Genomic DNA, 25268 nt, shown 5'->3' on the forward strand with positions numbered 1-25268 from the left:
ACCCCCTTTATTTTTCATACATAGGGTAGTAGGCAGATACAGTGAACTATCATACAAAACTCTTGTTTTTCTTCTTATTGTCTTCTTCATATGGCCCTTCCTCTGGTTAGTAAGCGGCATCTGTGTTTTCTCGAAGAGACAGGTTGTTAGTGTTTCAGGTCATTTTCTGCATCAGTCTTTGGTCTTTTCTCTGACTCTACGGACACAGGTATTTTCTGCCTCTCTTTTCCTGAGATTTGTCTGTTATAGCGAATCTTCCTGAATATATGTATGTAGCAAAATTCCTAAATGTTTGTGTTTGTAGTTCTGTGCCAGTTCATTTATTAACTTAAAACCTAATCCATTCCGACTGACATCATCTAATCTGGCTTGATTTAAATTTCAAGTCATGGTACTCAAAAGAGACAAATGAGCCTCCAGCTCAGATGTGTCCCCGCGCAGGTTCCCTGGAGACGGTATCTGTCGGCTCACTGTGATAACCACCATCCCTTCTTTAATTTAGGGGCCAACCTGACTGAGAACTGGGAGTAAAAGAGAGTGAGCAAGATACCCATTTTATTTCTGGCAAAGGTAATTTCTAGGATGCCACTTGGTCCTCCTTCTGGAGTGGAGACCTTCTGCTATCTCCCCACTGAAGTGGACGGACTCACCCACTCACTCACTCACCTACAGAGCTAACTAGAGGATCGTAGGTTGTGGAGGCTCCAGATAAGCAGACAGTGTGAGGTGGACAAAGAGTGAATAGAAGGCTGGCCAGGTTGAGGGGGAGAGCTAAGAGCATGGGTCCCTTAAGAGCTGTGGCTGACACCAGCACCCACCCCCGCCCTGAAGCCAGCAGATGCAAGTCTCCGCTCAGCACTGGTTGTTCAGTAGCATATTGTTTAGCATGGACACATGTTTGTGTTTTTTTTTGCAGTTTTTTTTCTTGTAGTTGATTTCTAGCTTCTCTGTCGCTCTCTTTATATACATATAGCGGTGGGTGGTTTAGTTGCTAAATCGTGTCTAACTCTTGTGACCCCATGGACTGCGGCCCGCTAGGCTCTTCTGTCCATGGAATTTTCCAGGCAAGAAATTGGAGTGGGTTGCCATTTCCTTCTCCAGGGGATCTTCCCAACCCAGGGATCGAACCCGTGTCTCCTGCACTGTAGGCAGATTCTTTACTACTGAGCCACCAGAGATTCCCGTATATAATCATTTAGTTGTACACCAGAAACTAACACAACATTGTAAATCAACTATACTTCAATTTTTAAAAAACGGTTTAAAAATTAATAAGTTAAAGAAATTAGTCTTAGGAGGATTGAGTCCCATAAAGGTTTTTTTGTTTGTTTGTTTTTTTTACTTAAAAAGTCATTTTACAAGTGAAAAAAATCAAGTTATTCAATTGAATTCTAAAACCTTTGGTAAAAGGAAATGCTACTCTCTGATAAGAATAAAAGTAAAGTAAGAATAGAATTTTTAAAATGTATACAACAATCAAGTTATAAGTAAAATTTCAAATAAATTTCCTTTCCTAAACAGCTTCATTGAGATAAAAGTCACAGCTTATACAATTCACCCATTTAGAGTATATAATTCATTGTTTTTAGTATGTTACAGAGATCTGCTTTAGACTGTCTTCCTTAACCCCTGTAAGAAACCATATCCCATGGCCAGCAGCCCCTCCTCACCCTCTGCAACCTCCCTGAGGGATAGTGTCTGCTCCTGGGTCTCAGCCCTGGGAGGATCACTCCATCTCCTATACTGACCAGGCATCTCCCTGGGGATGGTGCTGGCTCCTGGCCTGGGTCCTCCTGGGACTCAGTGTTGTGAGGAAGCCCTGTCGGGGAGGCACCCCAGCCAGTCCAGTTCCAGCTATCTTGGTGGAAAAGACTTCATTTCAGGTCACTTCACCAGCCTGGCGCAATCTGACTGCCCTTTGCTGTGTGAGTCCCAGGGAGAACTTCCCTGTCCAGCCCCATCAATCCACAGCACCAGAGAGGCTGTCACAGATTGCCCTTTGGGCCACTGAGCTTTGGGGGGCTTGCTGGCAGTGGTGGGCCCTTGAAATGCTGTGCAGAACAGAGTCCCTCAGAGCCCCTCCCTAGAACCTGGAGTTGTCCTGGGTCCCTGACACCCTCACCTCCGACACACGGTCAGCACCCAGCCCCAGTTCTTTCTTGGCTGTGCCGGGTCTCCGCTGCAGCACAGGCTTCTCTTGCTGCGGAGCACGCGCTCAGTAGTCGCCCCACAGCATGTGGGATCTTATTTCCTCCACCAGGGATTGAACCCACACCCCCTGCATTGGAAGGCCGGTTGTTAACCACTGGACAGCCAGAGAAGTCCTCCAGTCCTGGTTCTTACTGGTGCCTGCTCCACAGAGCCCACTGACCCCAAGGTTCAGCAGTGCCATCTCGTCTGTCCCACGTGGTGCCCGAGCTTTCTGAGACTCTCTCTGTCCTGTGAAGGTTCTCATGCCAGCTCTCCAGGCCCCACCCTCTCACCCACCCCGCAAACCCAGGCGGAGCCCAGCCCCCTGCTTTGCCAGGACCTCTGTCCTGCCTCCCGCCACCTAGGGAACCCCACCTGGAGACCCCTGGTACTCCTCCCAGTGTCCCCACCGCTCCCCTAAAGGCTCTCCGGAGTCTGTGCACGGGTCTCTCCCCAGCAGTAAGCCCAGAACTCCTTTCCGGGTGACAAGGCAGATGCTTGATGCACAGTCTTCTTCCCAGAGCTGGGCGTGGAGCCAAAGGTAAATGTCAGTCAATGTTAACTGAATGAACACTGTGTTCACACCACCCACAGGAGAACAAACATGGCCGGGAATCGGCAGCCCCCCAGACAGGCAGGTGGGGACCCTGAGAGTGAAAGAGGTGGGCTCCAGGGGCCCTGAGGGGTGCTGGTGGGGAGGATGGGGCGGCTGACCGGAAGCGGGGTGTCCCAGGTGAGGGGCTAGGGGCTGGTCCTGCGTGGAGGCGGGCAGACCCGGGGAGGCTGCGGTCACTGGCCGGCGGCCGTGGTTGCAGAGGCTGCGGCTGGTGTCTGGCGTTCTTGTGTGGGCCAGCGTCCTGCTGTCCTGGGTGCCCTGGCCACGGGCCACTGTGCATCTGGTCTCTCCTGAACAAGGAAGAGACTTCTCCTGGAGGGCAGAGACGGGGACACGGTGGGGGCAGAGGAGGGGCTGGGGGCAGCTCCCGTGATTCTGAGCAGCTCTCTTAGGCGAGTCTCTGCTTCTGGGCTGGGAGTCTTTTCTGTGGCCACAGCCTGGTCAGTATCGCTTCCGCACAAAGGAGCCGTGGGCCCCAAGATTTAAAGGTAGGGTGGCTGTGAACTTAAGTTGTTATCAGCTACCAGAGGGCGTTTTTTTCTGCAGGGAATGTCCAGTCTCACATGGTGACTCGCAAGTCTTGCTTTTCCGTGTGTAAATGTGCCGGGCTGTGCCCGCGACCCCTCATCTGGGCTGCACATTCGGGTCACCTTTCTCGTGGGCACCAGAAGCTAAGCCGCCTCCCCATGCAAGGACTGAAACAAGCAGGGTTGGGGTGGCTCCAGCACGAGGGGTTTATCCTGTAAATACAGTAGTTGTACTTTGATCATATAATTTAAATTATTCAGATTTGTAAGGTTTTTGGCAAGGTTTGGCATCAGCCTTTTATTGGGTAGACTGAGATATCATGGAATCATACCTGATGTTGGTGTTTGGAAGGCAAACCTGTGCAAAGATGCCTGATTTGAGAGACGTATGAACGAATATCCAATAAAAGAGATTCTGTGCATAGAAGAATATTTCAAAATAACTAGAGGCAGCAAATATGAGATAACTATGCCTCCAGGGCCCTGAGATTAACCCTGGTAAGATACATACAATATAGAATTTACCATCTTAACAAGTTTTAGGTGCACAGTTTAGAGCCATTAAGCGCATTTTCATCGTGGTGCAAACTTTCCCCCATCTCTCTCCAGGCCTCTTTCATCTTCCCAAAGAGAAACACTGTCCCCATGAAAGTGAATCATACAGAATCTGTCGCTTGGTGTCTGTCTTATTTCACTGAGTGTGATGTCCTCCAGGTTTTTCTGTATTGTAGCTGGCATGAGTCTCTGTCCTTTTTAGGGAGAGTAATATTCTATCATGTGGATGGACCTCATTTTGTTTGTCTATCATGCACTGATGGGCCCTTGGGCAGCTGCCCCCTCTTGGTTGCTGTGAGTGATGGGCTGTGAGCACAGGTAGACTGTGACCTTCCATGAACTGGGCTTTCTTGAGCCCCAGAGGGGGAGGGTCCAGTGCTTCCGTGTTGTGGGGGCTGTTTGACAAGGCACAACATACCCAATTTTGTAAACTGGGCCTGTGCACTTTTCAAGGGCCTAAGAAAAAATATGAGACCAGAAAAAAATTTTCCCCTGGTTTAAAATACAAAAAGAACACTGTAGGTTTTCCCCCATGGGCCAGTGGTTAAGACTTTGTATTCCAATGTAAGGGGCACAGGTTTGATCCCTGGTTGAGGAACTAAGATCCCACATGCCATGCCAAGCAGTATGACCAAACATTTTTAAAAATAAAATAAAGTATGTTTCAGTTCAGTTCAGTTGCTCAGTCGTGTCCAACTCTTTGCGACCCCATGGACTGCAGCACGCCAGGCCTCCCTGTCCATCACCAACTCCCGGAGCTTATTCAAACTCATGTCCATTGAGTCGGTGATGCCATCCAACCATCTCATCCTCTGTAGTCCCCTTCTCTTCTCACTTTCAATCTTTCCCAGCATGAGGGTCTTTTCCAATGAGTTAGTTCTTTGCATCAGGTGGCCAAAGTATGAATATTCAGGACTGATTTCCTTTGGGATTGACTTGTTGGATCTCTTTGCAGTCAAAGGGATTCCCAAGAGTCTCCTCAACACCACAGTTCAAAAGCATCAATTCTTCGGCATTCAGCTTTCTTTATAGTCCAACTCTTACATCTGTACATGACTACTGGAAAAACCATAGCCTTGACTAGATGGACCTTTGTTGGCAAAGTAATGTCACTGCTTTTTAATATGCTGTCTAGGTTGGTCATAACTTTTCTTCCAAAGAGTAAGCGTCTTTTAATTTCATGGCTGCAGTCACCATCTGCAGTGATTTTGGAGCCCCCAAAAATAAAGTCTGTCACTGTTCCCACTGTTTCCCCATCTATTTCCCATGAAGTGATGGAACCGGATGCCATGATCTTAGTTTTCTGAATGTTGAGCTTTAAGCCAACTTTTTCACTCTCCTCTTTCACTTTCATCAAGAGGCTCTTTAGTTCTTCTTTGCTTTCTGCCATAAGGAAGGTGTCATCTGCATATCTGAGGTTACTGATATTTCTCTCGGCAATCTTGATTCTAGTTTGTGCTTCATCCAGCCCAGCATTTCTGCATATAAGTTAAATAAGCAGGGGACAATACACAGCCTTGAAGTACTCCTTTCCCGATTTGGAACCAGTCTGTTGTTCCATGTCCAGTTCTACTTTGGAACTTCCCAGGTGTTCCAGTGGCTAAGGCTCCTTGCTCCCATTGCTGGGGGTCTGGGTTCGATCCCTGGTCAGGGAACCAGATCCCACATGCAGCAACTGAGAAACTGTGCAGCCAAATAAATCAATAAAAGAATAATAAAAGAATTTGTTTAGAAAAATCTTCATAATATAAAAAAGAACATTGCAGGTTTGAAATGTTAAAATGTTCAAGTTGTGATTGAAATTCAGCTCTTACTCAGTTATGAAACAATGACTGTATTTGATACGTTTGAAATGATATGGGAACAGAGTGTACAAAGTTCAAACAGTGACTATGGGGCTGCCATTTATCTTGGAAAATGTTTATACAACTCAACTGTCTGGTGTCATTTTCCTAAAATCACGTGATGTGTGGCATCCGAGACCTTTGACCTGCTGTGAAGGAAACCAAGTTCCTGCACCCTTCTGCCGATGGCCCTCACAGATCAGCTGGAAGGCAGAAGGGTGGTGGTCAGCTGCGAGGAGGAGGCTGCAGCCGGGGACGAGGGCAGCTGATCAGATTGCGGGCCGGTCCATCTCTGCACCAGACCCGAAGACAGGCGGTGGGCAGACACTGATGGCTGGAAAGCTTGGCTCCAGTGCACCCAAGGGGAGGATGTCAGTGGGGAAGATGGGCCGACTGACTAGATGTGGGGTGTCATTATGACCTGAACTGTGTCCTCCCAAATCCTACCCCAGGACCTCAGGATGTGACTGTCTGTGGAGACGGGGCCTTTAAAGAGGTGACTGAGGTAGAATGAGGTCTATAGGGTGGGCCTTCATCGCATAGGACTGGTGTCCTTACAAGAGGAAATCAGGACACAGGCACACAGTGATGGCCTTGTGGACACATGGGAAGAAGATGCCAAGGAGACCTCAGAGGGAACCAGGCCTGCCCACACCTTGATTTGGGCTGTCAGCCTCCAGGATGCAAGACCATCCTTGTCTGCGGTGTTTGTCACTCAGCCTAAAGTCTGTCACATATGGGCGTCCCATGTGATGGGCTAAGGGGCACATTTGGCTGGTCCTGAGTTGGAGGAGGGGCACAACCAGGGTGGACATCTGGGGTCACTTAGAGGTTTGACCGGCTCTGCGGCTGGCTGCGCTAGGCTGTGGGTCTGTCTGTAGGTTCAGCCTCCCAGGACCAGGAACTGTGTCTTGGGTCCCACCATAGAAACACTTGTTTTCTTCCCAAGGGCCACTTTGGAGTAGAGGGTCAGGAGTCCGGGTGGGAAGACTGAGAGGTTCAGGGCTACCAGTGAGGCCCCAGAACCCAGAACAGCCTGCTCACACCTGCAGAGCCGCAGTGAGGTGGGAGGAGACCCTCAGACACACCTGGCGTCTGTCAACATGCAGGATGCTCATGTGATAAAGGTGTGTCCCAGCCTTGCAGGTGCTTTTTTTTTTGAGGGGAAAAGCTTAGAACGCTGTTGTCACACGTTGAAATAGACATTGAAGTGCTTTTTTTTTTTTCTTCAGATCATTTATTTGTTGGGTCCTTGCTGTGCTGCACAGAATCTATAGTTGTGGTACGCAGGCTCAGTAGTTGCTGGGTGTTGCCCCTCGGCATGTGGGATCTTAGTTCCCCAACCAGGGATCAAACACACATCCCCTGCATTGCAAGGTGAATTCTTAACTCCTGGATCACTAGGGAAGTCCTTGACTTGCTATTTTAAAGGCAGAATTTAAAAGAGAAATGGTATCGTCACTAAGACCAGCATCCTCTGGTCTCTTTTCTCTTCATCTTTATCACTTTTCAGTGACAAATAGCTCCAAATAGGGCTCTGAGTTCATGCTATTGTATCTCTTTTGAAGCAGTTAGCAAAACTTCTGAATGACATGCATATGCTTTTTGTGGCTCAAGAGCTTTGGTTTACTGCCGATACATTTAAATCTAAAATTGCTGAAAACCAAAACTCAGGCAGTGACGTATCCTGTGACTTGTTTTTTATATAATTTTTGTTTGTTTATTTATTTTTGGCTGGGCTGGGTCTCTGTTACTGCATCGCCTTTTCTCTAGTAGCAGTGAGAGGGGGCTACTTTCTAGTTGCTGCAAGTGGGGACTACTCTTTGTCGAAGTGTGTAGGCTTCTTATTGAAGTGACTTCTCTTATTGTGGAGCACGGGCTCTAGGCCCATGGGCTTCAGTAGTTGTAGCATGTAGGCTCAATAGTTTTGGTGCACGTAATCTCAATAGTTGGTCTGAGGCATGTAGGAGATTCCCGGGCCAGGGATCGAATTGGAGTCTCCTGCCTTGGCAGGCAGATTCTTTACCACTGAGCCACCAGGGAAGCCCTGATTTGTTATTTCCATTGACAAAAACATATAAATGGGGCTAAATGCCTTTTGCCTTTCTGAGATGTTTTGTGTTGCTCAGTTCTGTCCTTATGGGAGGCACGGGGTTATTTCTTGGTATTTGTGTGGGGCCAAAGGAATCTGTGCTGATAGTAATGGCTCGGGAGAAAATACCAGCCTTGCTCATTTGGATCAGGTGCTCCTGTGTGAGGTGAGAGGAGCAGGAAACAAACGAGACCCCTGCCCGCCCACCCCCACATCTCCAGTGCTGTCCCACTCCCCACCAACACCACAGCCCAAAACTTTCCTGGTCGGCTTGTCTGGGTGGGAGGGAACCACTCCCTCTCACGCACCACGCCCCCCCCCCCCCAGTCTGTGCTCCTTCCCAGCTCTGTTCTCCCAAAGGCTCTGAATTCCTAGCATGGGGCCCACTAAGGCAGCCAGATGGGGGCAGCCGAGGATGGGGAGGACTCAACCTGGAGAGCTGGGCGTGTTGCTGGGCTTGGGACCTCAACATTTCAGGGAGTTTAAAAAGCAGATTTCCACTGTGCTTTGAAAGGCAGATAACCTTGTGACTTCACGGAATCATCTGAAAACCCTCAGTTGAAAGGGAGCCCACACCTCACTTCACAGAAAGGGAAGCCAGACCCTCAAAGACCCAGTGGTCTCCCCATGGCCCCACAACAAATAGAGTGACATGGGAGAGTCTGGGAGGGGGGCCTGTGGTCCCTGAGGACACTGTTCTGTCATATCACAGGGTCCTGAGCTGGAGACCACAGGGGCCAGTGACAAGGCTGGGCTGAAAGACAAGCCAGGAGAGATTCTGGAAACATGGGATGGAGGGCAGGAGGAGAGCAGGGGACTCGGCGGCCTGGGGAACCCCTCCCCACTCACCCCCGACCTTCCCAGGGCTTCTGGGCTTCTACACTGTGCTCGGCAGAACTCCGGCGGTGTTCGGATCACTTCCGCTCCCTGAAGGGCTCCGTGCAAGTGGCTCTGCTGATGGGCCCCGGCTGTGGTGGATGACAGAATATTCTAGATCAGTGGTCCCCAACCTTTTTGGCGCCAGAGACCAGTTGCACGGAAGACAATTTTTCCAGGGCTGGGGGGTGGGGATGGTTTCAGGATGATTCTCATAAGGAGCACACAACCTTGATCCCCGGCACTCATAGTTCACAGTAGGGTTCACGCTCCTATGTGAATCTAATCCCGGCACTGAGCTGACAGGAGACGGAGCTCAGGCTACGGTAATGTGAGCATGTGAGCGATGGGGAGTTGCTGTAGATACAGATGAAGCTTCTCCGCTCAGTCGCCAGTCTCCTGCTGTGCAGCCTGGTTCCTAACAGCCCCAGGGATTGAGGACTCCTGTTCTAGTTGGAGGTGGTGGTTATGCAACATTAAAAATGCATGAAATGCCACTGAATTGTCCACTTCCGAATGGTTAATTTTATGCTGTTTGAATATCATCTCCATTGTGAAAAACAATTATGAATAAATTGGAAACCAAATTGCTGGCTCTATGAACAGCCAGGGAACCAACCACATAGCCCCAGTGGGTTGGAGCAGCTCAGCTGGGGGTTTGGAGGGCCTCTGCCGAGGGACGTGAAGGCGCAGAAGGAAGCAGGCTGCAGAGGGTAGGCCCCCCCGGGCACACGTTAACCTCAGAGACATTCTCCTCTGAAGCAAAAGAGGGCTTGATCGTTCTCCAGAGAAAAGTGCTGTTGAAAATCTATTTTCCATCAGTAATAAAGAGAAATTTGCTACAAGCCCTAAAGAGACACAGAGGGCCCTCAGGTGTGTATTAGGGAGGGGAAAAGTCATCTGAAAGGCCACACAGTGTGCGATTCAACCCTGGGATGCTCTGGAAAAGCCACAGCCACAGGGACAGTAAAGGGATGGGGTGGACGGTGCCAGGGGTGGGGGGTGAACAGGCAGAGCACAGAGGGTTTCCTAGGCAGTGAGATGACCCTGTATGATCCTCAGTCACAGGCACATCATGCATTTGTCCAAACCTGTAGCAGGTACAACACCAAGACTGAACCCACATGACATAGTGGGCTTCAGTTTACAACAGTGTGTCGGTGTCAGCTGACGGGTTGCAGCAAATGCATCCAACTAAGATGTTAGCAAAGGAGGCGGGGTGGGGGCAAGGACGGGAATTCTCTGCACAGCCTACACAATTTTGTAAACAAAGCCCCTCTAAGAAAATCACATCATTAGTTTTCTTAACATCATGCCATGTTGCCCCTACTCCTGTTTATTCACATATTTGGCTGCATCAGTTCTCACTGTGGCACGTGGAATCTTTTTTCTTTGAGGTGCGAGGGCTTCTTTCCAGTCGTGTCTTGTGGACTCCAGAGCTTGTGAGCTTATTGGCTCCACTGCCTGTGGGATCTTGGCTTCTCAGTGGTAAAGAGCCTGCCTGCCAATGCAGGAGACATGGGTTCGATCCCTGAGCTGGGAAGATCCCCTGGAGGAGGGCATGGCACCCCACTCCAGTGTTCTTGCCTGGAGAATCCCATGGACAGAGGAGCCTGGTGGGCTGCAGTCCACGGGGTCACAGAGTCAGACACGACTGAAGTGACTGAGCGCACAGCACACACGTGTGGGATCATGATTCCCTGGCCAGGGATCGAACCCGCACCCCCTGCATTGCAAGGTGGATTCCTAACCACTGGACGGCCAGAGAACCCTATCTATTCATTTTTGAAAATCCATGTTGATGGAGAAGGATTAGGAAGGCAGGAGGGAGGGGAGGAGGAGCCTCGTGGGCAGGCATCCATGCCCTCTGGCGCCAACAGGCCGAGCGATGGCCAGCGCTGGGCGTCTGCTGCTGCTACTGCTCTGCTTGCTACCCGTGGCCCCGGTGCTGACAATCAAGAAGTACCAGCATCTGTCACATAAGGTAAGCACCACGTCCCTGTCTCTGCAGGGCCCAGGGCTAACTCTCGCCAGACCCACCCCGGGACACCCGGGCTCCCAGCCCCCTTTCCTGCCAGGTGCTCTGTGCTTTTTCTCCTGTCCCACCCCCACTTTGAACTGAACCCGCACTTCATGAATGCACCTGCCTCCTAAGGCTCTCAGGTCCCCAGGATGACTGACTCCTGGTGTACCCCCAGACCCCCAATGCCAAGTCCCAAGTCCAGGGACCCTGCAGAGGATTGGGGTGTGTGTGCAGAAGAGGCAGTATGGAAGGAGGCAGGGCAGTGGGTTCTGGGGGGGTGATGTTACCAACTCGTGTGTGTCATGGAGCGACAGCAAAGAACGCAGTCTGTCGGTCCTGGGGGCCGTGTGCCACCCCTCTGATCCCCACATCTTGCCTGGACCAAGGTGCCCCTGTGCGGGATGCAGGAGGGAGGGCACCGCGCTGTGTGGCCACTGCTTTCCAGATGCACCTCCCTCCTCTGTCCCCCGCTCACCCGCTGGGCTTCTGGCCTCCAGTTCCTGAGCCCAGACGACGGCTTTTATCCCAGCCAAGAAGAGATAAAGTTGCTCACAGCCAATGGTAAACCAGCAACAATGACTCTGCAGTCTCCAGTAATTTTGCATTTGTAAAGGAGTTTTGAGATGTTCAGAACCAAGTCGAGGGCCCCTCCTCACAGGAGGTGGGCAGGCGGCAGACCTAGGCTTCAGCTCCAACTTCTAGTTGGCTGTGTGACCCTGGGTAAGTCGCTACCTTCTCTGAACTGTGACATCTCACCTATAAAATGTGAGAGCACATGGAATGGGCCAGGTGAGCTACTTCCGCTCACCAGCATCCTTCGTCCTCTGGGCCTGGCTCCCTTAGCTTTCCGGAACAGTGTCAGGCAGGTGAGCTAAGTTTACTGAGATGGACAACAGCCTTGCAGGGACGCTTGGTCTGTGGGGGTGCACGTAAAGGAGTCCCAACTTTGCAGAGCATCGGAGATCCCTGTGAGACACACAGTGAATGCCAGAGCGACTGCTGTGTCACCAACAGCCTGAACCCTCAGAAGTTCTGCACCGCCCAGACCGTATTCCAGCAGTGCCTGTCCTGGAAGAAGGTGTGTCCTGCCTGGGCGGGTGAGAGGTGGGGGGGCAAGGGGTTGGAGAGGGCAGCCCCTGAAAGGAGGGCCGGGGGCCTGGCGGAAAGGACCGCTCTCCTTCTCCTGCAGCCAAATGGGTACATCTGCAAGGACCACTTGGAGTGCCAGAGCAAATGCTGTGTCGTCAACAATTATGGGGTGCAGACGTACTGCAAAGCCAAGACCATCTTCCTGCAGTGCTTGCCCTGGCGCAAGGTGAGGCCAGGAGCCATGGGGCTGGAGGGAGGCGCCCGCCAGCTCTGACCTCTGACCTCTGTCCCCAGCCCAACTGGGACTACTGCAACTACCACATCGAGTGCCGCAGCAAGTGCTGCATCCGGCTGAACGAGCTCAGCCCCAACCGCTGCGTCCCCCAGAGCGGCATCCTGCTCCAGTGCCTGCCCTGGGTGAGTCCTGGAACCCAGTCCAGCCCCGTCGGGGGGCCTCAGTCCTGCGGCTGGCCTGAGGGCAGGCGGGCAGTGACCTGGAGGGCGTTGTGCCCGCGCGCGTGGGTGGCGTCCCCTCCAGGAGAGGCCGCCAGTCGTCGCTGCCAGTTGGCCTCCTGTTGCTGCACCTGAGGCAGAAGCGTGGCCGAGCTCAGAAAAGGACACGGGTTGTGGGCATTGGTTCTCATGTCCACCAGGGTGGCAGCATGGCATAGTGTGGGCACCTGGGGAAGGGCCAGCATGGTGGTAGGTGGTGGGCCCACAAGATCCGGCAGCACCGGGGCCTAACTCCTGTGGGGCCGGACACCCGGCTGGACGAAGGGGAGGGTCCCCTCTCAGGAGTTTCCTCCTCTTCCTTCCCTCCCATCTCCACTGGAGACTTTCACTGGCTGAACTGGAAATCCAGAAGGAAAGGGTTCAGTGAGGCAGCCCGCAGAGGTCAGCCCCCAGAACACAGAACCTGAAGACACCGTGGAGAACAGCTGGGGACAGAGAGGGATGGGGGCACGGGAACGAGGTTGGAGGGGATGCTCTGGTGTCTGAGCTTGGATGCCCCGATCCAGGACTTCAGTCTGATTATAAAGGTGTGTCTGAGCCCAGAGGTTGAGAACCAGACCTTTCTGAGCATCCTCACCTGCTGGCCATGGTCCACCAGCACCCAGAACAACAGTGGGTGCAGCAGGTGCCACAATAGTGAGTCCATGGGTGTCCCCAGGGTGTCCAAGTGAACCAGGCAACACCTTCAGTGGCTTCGCCCAGAGGTGCAGACTGTCAGTGCCGAGGAGAGTGTCTGGCCATTAACCAGCTGGCCCTGAAGGCTAACTCCTCACTGCCTCGTGGGCTGTGTCTCCCTGTGTGTTTCCTAATTGTGCTATGCCTTCTAGTGACGTGGGCCCAGTCTGTGCCCTGGAGACCACCCTACACCCTGAGCCCTGTGTGTGTTCATGGGACCATGAAGACCCGCAGGTATTGCACGTCTAACCATGAACTCCCGAGGCCATCCATGTCCGTGCAAACCAAGGGCAGCTCCTGGAACCTCAATGTGATGACTTAGCATGAATAAACCTCCTGACTGAGTGAGGATGTTTCTGTGGGTATGGAGACCCGGGTCTCAGCTCGGTGCCGTCTTCAGGAGCCCCCTCAACCAGAGACCAAGTCTCCCCAGAGGAAGGGGCAGGTGTAGACGTGCCCCTCCCCTGCAGGCACATGACTGTGACTTGTCATCACAGGTAAAAGGTTGGAAGGCTCCCCTGACCTTGTGGATGGTGCAGTGAAGGCACTGGAGCCCGCTGAAGACCCGTGCGGGGAGGGGCCACCCATTGGCCCCTCCTCCTGCTCCCTTGGCCCCCAGGGTCCCCACTTCCCTAGGAGCTGAAGTCCTGGCTGATCTAGAAACTGTTCCCTTTGGCGGCTTCTAGAGGTGAACACCACGACTGCCTCCTCTGCTTCCAGAGCACCAGAAATTTTACCGTTGCCTTCCTCTGTGCCCTCACCCATCTTGCAGATACCAGGCTGCTTTTGGGGGCTCTGTTTAAAAAATTCCTCTCCCTTTCCCTCCTTTCCTTCTCCTCCTCTCCATCTCCTTCCTCCCACGTTCCCCTCTACTCCGAGTCTGTAGGAGGCCAGAGAGGCCTTCAGGCTCCACCCCAACTTCGGTCTCGCCCCTCCCCTCTCCTCTTCCCACCCTCCCCCTCCCTTGTCCCTCCCCCTCCCCTCCCCTCCCTCTTCCCCTCCTCGCCCCGCCCCCTCGCTCCCCACTTCCCAGGCCACCACTAGTCCACTTTCTGTCTCTGCAGGTTTGCCTGCTCTGCACACTCCGAGTAGACAGACTCGCCCAGTCCGTGGCCACACTGGCTTCCTTCACTGAGCGTGATTCTCTCCAGGCTCATCCACGGTGTGGCCGGACTGTTTTCCTTTTCGTTCCACTTGAGTTTGTGCATGTTGTTTGTCCATCATCGGAGGGTGGACGTTCGGGTTGCTCCCAGCTTAACTATGAGTAAAGCTACCGTGCACATTTCTTGCATGTTCTCTGGACACGGGTTTCTAAGCCACTGGTCGTGAATTAGGAGCGGCGTGCTGGCTCTGAGGAGTACTCCATGTTTCACCCTTTAGGAAACTGCCAGGTGACTCTCCAGCACACCTGCGCCTTTTCACGCTCCCAGGGCCTGTGCGAGGCCTCCAAACTGTCCACACCCTGGACAACACCTGCTACCGTCTGTCTTCTTGGTCCTGCCCCCTTGGCCAACCCAGGGGGCAGGAAGTGGATCCCAGAGTGACTGCACTTCATTCTTTAAGAACAAAGCTGGGGCTTCCCAGGTGGGCCAGTGCTTAGGACTTTACTTTCACTGCAGGGGACACTGGTTCAATCCCTGGTTGGGGAACTAAGATCCTGCAAGCCACGGGAGCAAAAATAAAAACAACAAAACCAGAAGGATCCCTCGCCTTAGTTCAGAATGTTCTTGAGACACTCGGAGTAGAGGCCAGCCGGAGCTTTGCTGTGGCCAGGGTCCTCCTCACTGCCCAGGGAGCGGGGTGGGGTGGACTGTCCCCAAGTCCTGCCCCACCCAGCCCCTCGCTCCGCTCTTCTGGGGCCGGTCTCCCGCCGCACGGATTTCTCAGGATCCGCTCCAGGGCCTCGCGGCTCCCCCTACTCCCCGTACTCAGACGTCCAGTTCTCAGCAGGATCCCGGCCACGCTAGTTCCAGCCCCTCCTTGTCTCCTCGGGGGTCGAGACCTCCCGGGGATCCGGACATTTTGCCTGTTTATCTCTCTGATGCACCCACAGCAGCCCCTGTCGGCGCCTCGCCAGCGGAAAGGTTCCGAGGAACGTGGTTGCAGCGGCGCCGGCACCACCCGGGGCCGCCAGAGGGCGCTGTGGGCCGCCAGTCGACCAGGCTCCCAGGGAGCCGGCAGGTGCTTGCTCCTCCGGGGATGCGGACAGACCCTGACATTTTCCCTTTTCATCTGGAAAACAGCAGTTTGCCCACTGGGTCCCGGCCTCGTTCAGGTTAATGCGGGGGGAGCACCTGCGTGTGAGGAGATTCCTGGCGGCCACTCCGGGGTCCTCGGGACCTGAGACCCTGCCAGTGCGGCCTTTATCCGGGGGCTGTTCCCCAGGAAACGGTGGAGACCCGGTTCCTCGGCCTCCAGGAGAACCTGGTCCTCTCCTGGCCGGCGCTTCTCGGCTAACGTGGAGAACGTGGTGTCCGGGGCCTGAGCGGCCCCCGCATGGCTGACAGAGCCTCGGCGGGGGGTGGGGTGGGGATCGTGGACGCTGTCTCCTCCTCAGGTCCCCACGCGGTCGTCCCATGTGTCTGTCCTGATCTCCTCTTATAAGGAAAGACCTTTGATCTCAATCACCCGTTTCAAGGTTCCCTCTCCACACACTCAAATCCTGAGGTCCTGGGGGTCAGGGCTTCAACATCTGGATTTCAGTTCAGTTGAGTCGCTCAGTCGTGTCTTGACTCTTTGCGACCCCAAGGACTGCATCACACCAGGCCTTCTTGTCCATCACCAACTCCCAGAGTTTACTCAAACTCATGTCCATTTAGTCGGTGATGCCATCCATACAACCATCTCATCATCTGTTGTCCCCTTCTTCTCCCGCCTTTTATCTTTCCCAGCATCAGGGTCTCTTCAAATGAGTCAGTTCTTCACATAAGGTGGCCAAAGTATTGGAGTTTCAGCTTCAACATCAGTCCATCCAATGAATATTCAGGACTGATTTCTTTTAGGATGGACTGGTTGGACTCCTTGCAGTCCAAGGGACTCTCAAGAGTCTTCTCCAACACTACAGTTCAAAAGCATCCATTTTTCGGCGCTCAGCTTTCTTTATAGTCCAACTCACACATCCACACACGACTACTGGAAAAACCATAGCTTTGACTAGATGGACCATCTGGATTTTGGGGGGACAAAATTCAGCCCACAACACCCTCCAAGACATTCTGGAAACATGTTAGATGGGAGGAAAGAGCTGCCAGGCCCCAGGCCCTGGGGAGAGAAGGAGAGGAAGAGGAGCAACCACGTGGGATTCCTCCTGTCTGTTCCCTTGAAGGTCCCCCACCCCCGCTGGCCTCCTCACCATCCTGGTGGCCCTGGTTTGGTGACAGAGAACTCCTGGGAGGAGGGATCCAGGGATGCACCTCCGGTTCAGGGCTGGGCAGAGAGGAGGGGATCTGCAGGTGAGCTGGTGACAGGTGATGCAAGGGCCACCTTCCACAGGGGCTCAAAGGTGTCACTCGCTGGTGGTGGCCCTGCTCACAACCCCATCTCTGAGGCCTGACAGCTGGGTGACCAAGGGGACTTTGCTGGGGTGGGTAGGACACAGCCTGGGACACCTCCCTGCAGAAGGAACTCGGGTGATTCTTCGTTCAAAGCAATTCACCCAAGGGCTCCTATGACACGGGTAGGACAGGATGACCTCCTCTGAGAAGTGAGAATGGCATGCCTCCCCCTGAGGTGTCATTGCCCCCCAAAGTTCACATGCAAAATGTGCCTGCCTGCGGTGTGGGGCAGTTTTCCTGGCTTCTTTCCCCAAAAAACATTTTTTTGTGTGTGTGAGCCCACAGTTCTTTTATTTATTTTTGGCTGTGTTGAGTCTTGGTTGCTGCCTGCAGGCTTTTCTCTATTTGCACCGAGTGGGGGTTCCTCTCCAGCTGCGGTGCCTGGGCTTCTCACTGCGGTGGCTTGCCTTGTTGCGGAGCACAGGCTCTTGAGCTCATCCTCAGTAGCTGCAGGCTCCTGGGCTTAGCTGCTCCGTGGCATGTGGAATCTCCCTGGACCAGGGATCAAACCCTCATCTCTTGCATTGACAGGTGGATTCTTTACCACTGGACCACCAGGGAAGTCCTCCCCAAACTTTTTATTCTGTAGTCAAGGAATGCAACTTTAAAAAAAATTGTGGTAAAATACACTTGGCATAAAAACTTCTTAGCCATTTTAAGTGCACAGTTCAGGAGCCTGAAGTACATTCACACTGAGAGACGATCCCACCATCTCCACTTATCTTCCTAAATGGAAACTGGCCCCTCGAACTCCTGACACTTCTGCAGGCCTCCAGCATCAAGAAGGGCCAAGCCCGAGGCTCCCCTGCCTGTGAAATGTTGGCACTGGCACCATCTCTTTAACAAAGTGTGAGGGATGAAGCCGCCCCCTCGGCGTGGGATCTGCCTGGTGGTCACTGCACAGCACAACCTCTTTCTGCACTCAGCAGCTCTGGTTTAAAGCTGCGTGGATCCCCAAATTCTCCAGGGTGTGGAGCCACAGTGGGGGAGATGGTCAGGGGAGGGTGCCCTGACTCCTGCTGCGTGCATGGGGACAAGCACAGGGGAGGTTGGCGGCCATGGCGGGACAGACTCACTCCATGTGGCCTCCCCACAAACTCCGATAGGTGTTCGTTCCCCAGGGTAGGGTTTTTAGATCCTCTCTAGGAGGTTCCGAGGCTTGAGGGCAACCACACCCCTGGAAGTACTTTGTGGCTTCAGTAACATGGTGGAGAGAGAGCAGGTGCTTTGTGGTATTTATACCCTGAGTGATGAATGTGGCAATTAGAGCCTCCAGTCAGTGTGGGCTCTGTGGGAGGTTTGCAGGGGAGCGGACGGGGGAGGGGAATGATACATCCCAGGGGGTGGGGTGAAGGGCATGGGAGGGAGGGAAAACCCAGAGGTTTGGATTTTGTAAAGTATAATACATTAGACTCTGAGAGTCTGATTGACAAAAGGGGAAACACCAATGAGCCTGAGGAATGTGAAAGGTGAGAGAGTCTCAGAGGAAAGACAGTTTGAAAGAAGGTAAGAAGTGTGTGGTGTGGACTCCACATTGAGGTGCCCACGTTCCTCAGAGAGCAGATCCATTCCCAGGAAGATAAAATGAAATGTTAGTCGCTCAGTCATGTCCTACTCTTTGCAACCCCATGGATTATAGCCCTCCATGGAATTCTTTGTCCATGGAATTCTCCAGGCAAGAATACTGGAGTGGATTGCCATTTCCTTCTCCAGAGGATCATCCCAACCCAGGGATCGAACCCAGGTCTCCTGCATTGCAGGCAGATTCTTTACCATCTGAGCCACCGAGGAAGTCCTCACAAAGATAAAAATTGCCCAAATTGTCTCTAAAACCACACAGTAATGCTGAAGATCAGAAAGGGTCAGTGTCCTGGCCAGGAGCAGGCTTGCTGGGACCTCCTGAGGGGACAGATGCGGTCACAGACAAACAGGACATCCTCGAAAGACGTTGGCAAGGTTGCCACACAACATGTTAAATAGCCGCAGAGGCACAGGAAACCACATCTCAACTTCCCCATCAGGACCGGGGAAGTAGAACAAAATCTGGTCACCAAAGAGCTGTTGGGTCAAAAGTGGCCAAGGGTGCAAAATCATTTTTAAAACCAAGAGTGCCTGGACTTCCCCAGTGGTGCAGTGGATAAGAATCCTCCTGCCAGTGCAGGGGAGATAGGTTCGATTCCTGGTCTAGGAAGATCCCACATGCCCCAGTGCCACAACTATTGGGCCCGTGCTCTAGAGCCCAGGAGCTGCACCTACGGAGCCCACGTGTCACAAGTACTGATTGAAGCCCAAGAGCCTAGAGCCTGTGCTCCGCAACAAGAAGCCACCACAATGAGAAGCTGCACGCCAGAACCAAAGAGAAGCTCCTGCTCGCCGCAGCTAGAGCAGCAAAGGAGACCCACTGCAATTAAAAAAATTATCAATATAGTAAAATAAATTAACATTGTATATTGAAAAACAAACAAACAAACTAAGAGTGCCTGACTCAAGGCAGCGATGGTCATGCAGGAGAGCATGAGTTCGTGTGGTCAGACTTAGCCTTTTCACAAGCACTCAAGCAAGTCAGCACAAAGGTGGTTCAGTGTTAGGACAGCTGCCTGTGTGGTGTGTGACATGAGCAGACTCAAGGAGAAAATCCACACGGTCAACTGATAGACAATGAGACCTGTGTCTCATTTAAAAATTAAAAAGTGAGCTAACCAAGATGAAAACCTGGCAACTAACATCCAACTCCCCGCTGTACTGGTACTGTGTGTATCATGCTGAACAGTGGGCATCCTCTGGGGAAGTCTCAGCTCAGGGGCAGCCCAAGGGGTCAGTGAGATGCTGAAGGACAGCCAGACTGTTGCTTCTTGGAGTTGACCCCCCCAGCCTCCCTGGAGAGTAAGAGAATCAATACAAACTGGAATCAACTGGAACTGGTAGGAGGGTCCAGTGGGCACCTTAGCCCAGAGGTCAGGTTGTGCTGCTTTGGTGACAGCCTCAGGTCTCAGGGGTCTGATCTGTGCCCCTCCAGGCCCACAGAGCAGCCCCCTTGGGAGCAGTCCTAGTTCTGAGGCCCTGGGGGTGCCACACCAGTGATCAGATACCCCCCCGCTCAGAAGCAGTTTATGGCCCTTCCATGGATGACCACTGACCAGGGTGAGTCCCCCAGCCCCACCTGCCCACAAAGGCCAATGGTACAGTCCTCCTGCCTGGTTACCCTTGGTAACCAGCACTGACACCACAGGAAGGGATCAGATACATGGCAGATAAGCGAACCAGGAGCCCTTCTGTACAGCTGTCATAACCAACGAGGACACACAGCTTTACTGAAAGCAGAAGTGAAGTGAAGTCAAAGTTGCTCAGTCGTGTCTGGCTCTGTGACCCCATAGACTATACAGTCCATGGAATTCTCCAGGCCAGAATACAGGAGTGGGTAGCCTTCTCCAGGGGAATCTTCCCAACCCAGGGATCGAACCCAAGTCTCCCGCATTGCGGGTGGATTCTTTCCAAGCTGAGCCACAAGGGAAGCCCAAGAATACTGGAGTGGGTAGCCTATCCCTTCACCAGCGGATCTTCCCAACCCAGGAATCGAACTGGGGTCTCTTGCACTGCAGGCGGATTCTTTACCACCTGAGCCACCAGGGAAGCCCACTGAAAGCGTAAGACACCTAGGAACACACATAAGCTGTGAGACAGCTGAAGGGAATTAAAACCTTTACCAAGCGAGAGAAAAGGAAACAAATACATCAGTGAGAGTTCTGTGATGGACCAGAAGAATCAACACTGGAAAGGTGTCACTTCCTCCCAAATTTATCTATAAATCCAATGCTATCCCAATATAACAATATAATGGCCAGAGGACAAAACTAGCAGAATTTGACAGCTAACTCTGGAGTTCACATGGAGAAAACCTGCAAGACTGGCAGCGACCTCAGCGACCGCCTCCCCCGAGGCCTCCTTCCTGGGTCCTAAGGGCGTCCTCCTCGGCAACCCATTTCTCTTGGTTTACACCCTTATTTTACCGCACAATCTCCTCTAGCAGCTCCCAAAGATGCAGCGAGTGAATGGATGTCTGAATCCTCGCATGTCTGAAATGTCTTCTTTTTGGCTGGTTGACCGGGAGGTTTTAAAATCGCTACTTTAAGATGTCCCACTCCACTTAGCTCTTATTCCCCAAATTAGTTGGAGGATGGACATCCTGGGAGGTTGTCCAGCTTTTCTCACATTTTCAACTCAGTCTTTTTGTTTTACTTTCTAGGGAATTTTACAAATTCTATCTGTCCATGCTTTTACTGAAACATTTTATTTGACAATCATTTAACTTCACAGAAGTTTCCTGGAGATGGCGCTCCAGTGTGGACTGTGGGGTTCCTGGAGGCTGGTGTTGCCTGACAGACCACCGTCCCTATGGGCCACTTATCGTAGGTTACGGTTGTTCAGAAATGTGCCAGCATGGAGGGCACCCCTCAGTGGGCAGAATTCCACTAGTGATTTTGTTCCATGAAAAATCATGCCCTTTGGGGAGACATTCCGTTAGAGAACATGACTCCTTGAAATCGAGGTCCCTTAGGGATGGCCTGCCCCAGGGCAGATACTAACCCTACCCTGCAGGTGACGTGCTGCCAGGGGCCCTCCTCTGAAACCAGGCAAGAAGCACAGGCCTACTCCCCGTGTCCCTGTGGTTCAATGCAAACTGTGTCATTTAGCTTTAACTCAAATATTTAAGCCCTTCATGTGATATCCCTGGACTCCCAAGTGGTCTCAGTCAAGGGCAGACCCTGAATTGCATCCATCCTCCAGCTACACCTATGGCTGGGGCCCCAGGGCCCTGGGTGCCCAGTTGGCTGGGCCTCTGCTTCTCAGTGTCTGCTCCACGGGGACCCTGCAGCGCTGTGGGTGTGAACCAGGGTGGGTGTGGTCACCAGCCTCCCACGGTCCGTCAGCAGAGCACGGTGACAGCTCGCTCCTGACACTCTGCTGCGGAGGCTACCAATGAGACAGAGGAAAACCAACATGTGCCGCAGGGAGGCACTGGGGTCAGCTGGGGCTGGTCCCTGGGAACCAAACTCCTATGGAGAAGGCCCTGGAGGGTGCTTTGGTCGCAAGTGACCAGGAGTGTCTCCCTGGGGTTGCAGGGCACCCCTAGCTCTTCATGGGGACTCCAATGAGCTTAGGCTCCAGGCAGTTCTGAGCCAGGCTTCTCACCCTAGGAAGCCAATCCAATTGGGGTACAATGCCAGGGCCCCATTTCCAAACCGTGCCAGGGTAGGGGTGCAGGCCAAGTGCTAAGCACAAGCAGCTGAGGTCCCCACTTAGGGCGGGCACCCCCACGTCTGTTTCCTTCAACAGGTCAGCACAGCAGCTCTGCCCCTGCGCCCCTCCTTGCGGAGATCTCCCCTCTCCAACAGTGGTCACCTGCTCTGCTAGGGTAGCAGGGGGCGAGGCCAGCCTTCCTGAGGATGTGCACCCTGACCCCCAGTGCACAGAGAAACACCACGCAGAGAACAAGTTCAGGGCAGGGATGATGTGGCAGGTGATAGGGTGAGGGCTGTGGGACCAAAGCAGTTGAAGGCAAGATGGAGATGCCAGCAAAGGTCAGAGGGAGGAGCCTTGGCAGCGGGAACCGCTTGGGGGAGCAAGCCCAGGGCAGGCAGGGCAGCCCTGGTGGGTGGGAGTCAGGGGTTGGCAGAAGGAACTGAGGGAGGGTACGTGACCCCCGACCCCCACCTGCCACAAAGCCCCACAAAACACTCAACCACCTTTTCATCCAAAGTCAAGGCTGTATTTACCTTCATTGGTTGACGTGAAAGCAGACTGTTTAAAATAACCAGGGTCCACTGTGAAAACGCGGGGTTGAAAGTACAGAACGGGATAAAGCAAACAGCCAAGGATGGCCAAACCGAGGCTCCAAGGCTCAGGACACAGGTGTGGACGTCAGGGAAGAGGGGATGCTGATGAAAGGGCACGGCGACATTCACAGGGTTATGAGAGTAAGACTGAAACCGAAAGGAAATCATGCCAAAGCCTTGGCCGGTGGGAGAACATGAGACCAATGTCTTCTGATGGCCTCCGTGGAGAAGAAACACAGGTTATTTCTTTTGTGATCAGCCTTGAGCCTCTCTACCTCCCAAATCCCTACTCATCTGGGGTGGCTCCCCAGGCTACCGCACAGCCAGCCCAAGGTGCACGCACATCCCAGGGCTGCTCCGCAGTCCCCCAGTGGCCTGGCCGCTCAAGCGCTTGCATAGTTGAAGGATGTTGCTGCCATTAAACGTCTGAAGGCAGTTCCAACTGACAGCGGGTGGGTTGTTGTGACCACCTTAAACAACCAACCAGAGAAATTTCTAGAAACTGTTTTTATAAAGTCTACCTAGGTTAAGAATTTAATAACATCATATATTTATATTAACAGACTATTTACAGTTTCATCTTTCTTTTTAAAAAACAAACCAAAAAAGAAACCCTTTTACACTTCTGCATAATAAGGCAAAAAAAGCTTTGTACATTATTATCTTAATATATATCTGTAACTTCGGTTCCAAGTACCAAGGGAGGGCCAGGGCCGGGCCTGAGTGGGGGCCTCACAGTGCATTGGACAAAATGACCGTTTTTTTTTTCCACCATAAATAAGACAAAAAAACCCCAGGGGCTCTGGAGACAGATCTGAGGCCATTAAATTGCAAAACCAAACTAAAAGTAAAAAAGCAAAAGTGTCTTTCGTTTCTCTTAAGTGTCTAAAGAGCACAAAGTTGAAAAAAATACAAATCTATTAAAAATGCTTCTCACCTGTGGGAAAAAAGGTACAAACTTGAATTTTTTTTCCAGTAGCCTAATCTCAAGCTCGGAAAACAAAAGATCACCCCCAGAAAATCTGTGTGTGACACCCCCGACGCTGCGAGTGGAAAAGTGAGCGTCGCCACCCCAGGGCCGATGGAACTGTGCTTAGGTTCTAGAAACGGACGTTTAGAAAAGTGGACAGCAGTGCGTTCCTGGAGGGTCCCCCGCACGCGCCGCGGGAGCGGGCCCGCGGCCACTACCGCGCCTCTACCTCCTGGGGGTTGCGGGACGGGGAGTAGTCGCGGGCCTCGCCCGGCGCGCGGGCCCCCAGCGGCGTAGTCCTGCTCCGCGGCTGCCCGGGGGGCGTGGGGGGCCCGCCTGCGGCCACCAGCGGCGGCGGCGCGCCGAGCGCGGCGGCGGCGGGCGGGGTCCGCGCCAGGAGACTGTTGTGCAGGGCGGCGGCGGCGGGCGCGAGGCGCGGGTAGTGCAGGGCGCCCAGCGCCGGCAGCAGCGCCGCGCCGTCCAGGTGCGCGGCCCGGGCGCGCTCTAGCTCGTCGCGGCGCGCCTCCCGCAGGCGCTCGGGGCTGTAGTCGTGCGGCTCGCGGTCCCGGTAGGGGCGCTCGGGCGGCTCGAGGAGGGCGGCGGGGCCCGGGCCCGGCGGGGCGCGGCGGGGCAGCTCCGGGCCGCGGTAGGCGTCGCGCGGTGGCTCCCACGCGAAGGCCGGGCGCTCGCGGCCCGCGGGGCCCGGGCCGGGCTGTGGGGGCGCGTCTCCGTCCTCCCCGCGCTCCTCCTTGACCTTCACGTCGCCCTGCGACCGCTCGGCCGGCGCCTCGTGCGGCTTCCCGGGCTCGCGGCCCAGGAGACCGGCCAGGCGCAGGCCTTCCCCCAGGGCCATCTTGCTGGGCTTGGGGCCGTCCTCCCTGGCCGGGGAGCGGCTCTCCTTGATGCGGAGCTCAGCCTCGCGTTCGGCAGGGATCCCGGGCCGGCCAGGATCGCCCTGGCCCCGGAGCACGAGGCCACTGCCTGGGTGGCCCACGGGCGCCGCTGGAGAGGCCCGGCTCAGCAGGCGTGTCTTTTCCAGGAGGTCCCTGGGAGCGACAACACAGACACCCCCGCTCAGCCTGACGGGACACCCTGCAGTGAGTTCCTCTGCCACCAAGTTCCCGCGTCAATGGGGAACCATCACCGTCCGCCGCAGTGACCTCAGGGTCCTTGTATGTGGGTGTGTGTCCACTTAGCACCCTAGGTTTCTGTGGAATTACTGCTAGGGGCACCCATCAACACACACACGGTAACTGTAACCCACACACCCACAAGCGTACCCCCGTATCTGCCTCCCCCCACAAGCAACTCTGGAGTCCGACTTTGCAACAGAAGCACAGACTTCTCCACCAGAACCCAGAGAACTCTGGGAAGTTCCACCCCGCCTCAGACCCACTGATCCGCGGGACAGACAGGGTTCTGAAACCCTCTTCTGGTGCGTTTGTGGCCCAGCGGGGGCTCACCAGTTCCACCTGCCCCATCCCAGTCCGGCTCTCACCCGTCAGGTGCCACTCTGTACGTTTTAGCCCTTTGGCCCTGAGGCTGGGAGCAAGGGGGTCATGGCCTCCGTGGGACTGGGAGGGCAGCTGAGCTTGAGCGCATCAGGTGCCCCAGTCCCCCTCCAAGCCTCCCTGCTGCACCTGGCTACCCTTTCTGCACTTGCAACCTGCCCTCTTGACCCTGATGTCCCTGCAGGGGGCTGCAGTTCGCTGGGCTCCTGACCCTCTGCAGTGACAGTGATGGTTGTAGGATATGAGCAGGCCCTGGGGTGCTCCCCAGCACCCTTCCTGGGGCCTGTGACAAATGTCTCCCTCATCTTCTAGGCCACCCCCTCCCTCACTGTGCTCTCAGGCTCTCCCAACACCTAGCTTGCAGCAATGCCCGGACCTGGCCGCAAGGGCTGGTCCACG

General features: G+C 53.9%; 2 protein-coding genes across 41 annotated transcripts in view; one reads left to right on the top strand and one right to left on the bottom strand.

Moving 5' to 3' along the window:
* Window positions 1-10588: 10588 nt before the first annotated feature.
* Window positions 10589-13348, top strand: LRCOL1 (leucine rich colipase like 1). The gene is made up of 5 exons (XM_069557018.1): window positions 10589-10684; window positions 11676-11801; window positions 11913-12038; window positions 12107-12229; window positions 13167-13348. The coding sequence occupies exons 1-5, from the start codon at window positions 10589-10591 to the stop codon at window positions 13320-13322; spliced, it is 627 nt and encodes a 208-aa protein (XP_069413119.1). The 3' UTR covers window positions 13323-13348.
* Window positions 13349-22299: 8951 nt separating this feature from the next.
* FBRSL1 (fibrosin like 1) overlaps window positions 22300-25268 on the bottom strand; it is an 84113-nt gene continuing 81144 nt past the window's right edge. For 38 of the 40 annotated variants that reach the window (XM_069558586.1, XM_069558588.1, XM_069558587.1 and 35 more), the window contains one exon: window positions 22300-24404. In XM_069558586.1, coding sequence (XP_069414687.1) covers window positions 23573-24404 — 832 coding nt within the window. In that variant the 3' untranslated portion in view covers window positions 22300-23572. The remainder of the gene's footprint in view (window positions 24405-25268) is intronic. The other 2 variants (XM_069558597.1, XM_069558596.1) reach the window with 1 other exon arrangement.

The sequence above is a fragment of the Ovis canadensis genome, chromosome 17 (genome assembly GCF_042477335.2).
Source record: "Ovis canadensis isolate MfBH-ARS-UI-01 breed Bighorn chromosome 17, ARS-UI_OviCan_v2, whole genome shotgun sequence".
Classification (NCBI taxonomy): Eukaryota; Metazoa; Chordata; class Mammalia; order Artiodactyla; family Bovidae; genus Ovis; species Ovis canadensis.

Bases quoted from the DNA above. Each gene is read 5' to 3' on its own strand.
- LRCOL1 (XM_069557018.1), top strand. From the start codon at position 10,589: ATGGCCAGCGCTGGGCGTCTGCTGCTGCTACTGCTCTGCTTGCTACCC. The intron at 10,685-11,675 runs GTAAGCACCACG...CCAACTTTGCAG, and splicing joins ACCAGCATCTGTCACATAAG to AGCATCGGAGATCCCTGTGA. The intron at 12,230-13,166 runs GTGAGTCCTGGA...ACGTGGGCCCAG, and splicing joins TGCTCCAGTGCCTGCCCTGG to TCTGTGCCCTGGAGACCACC.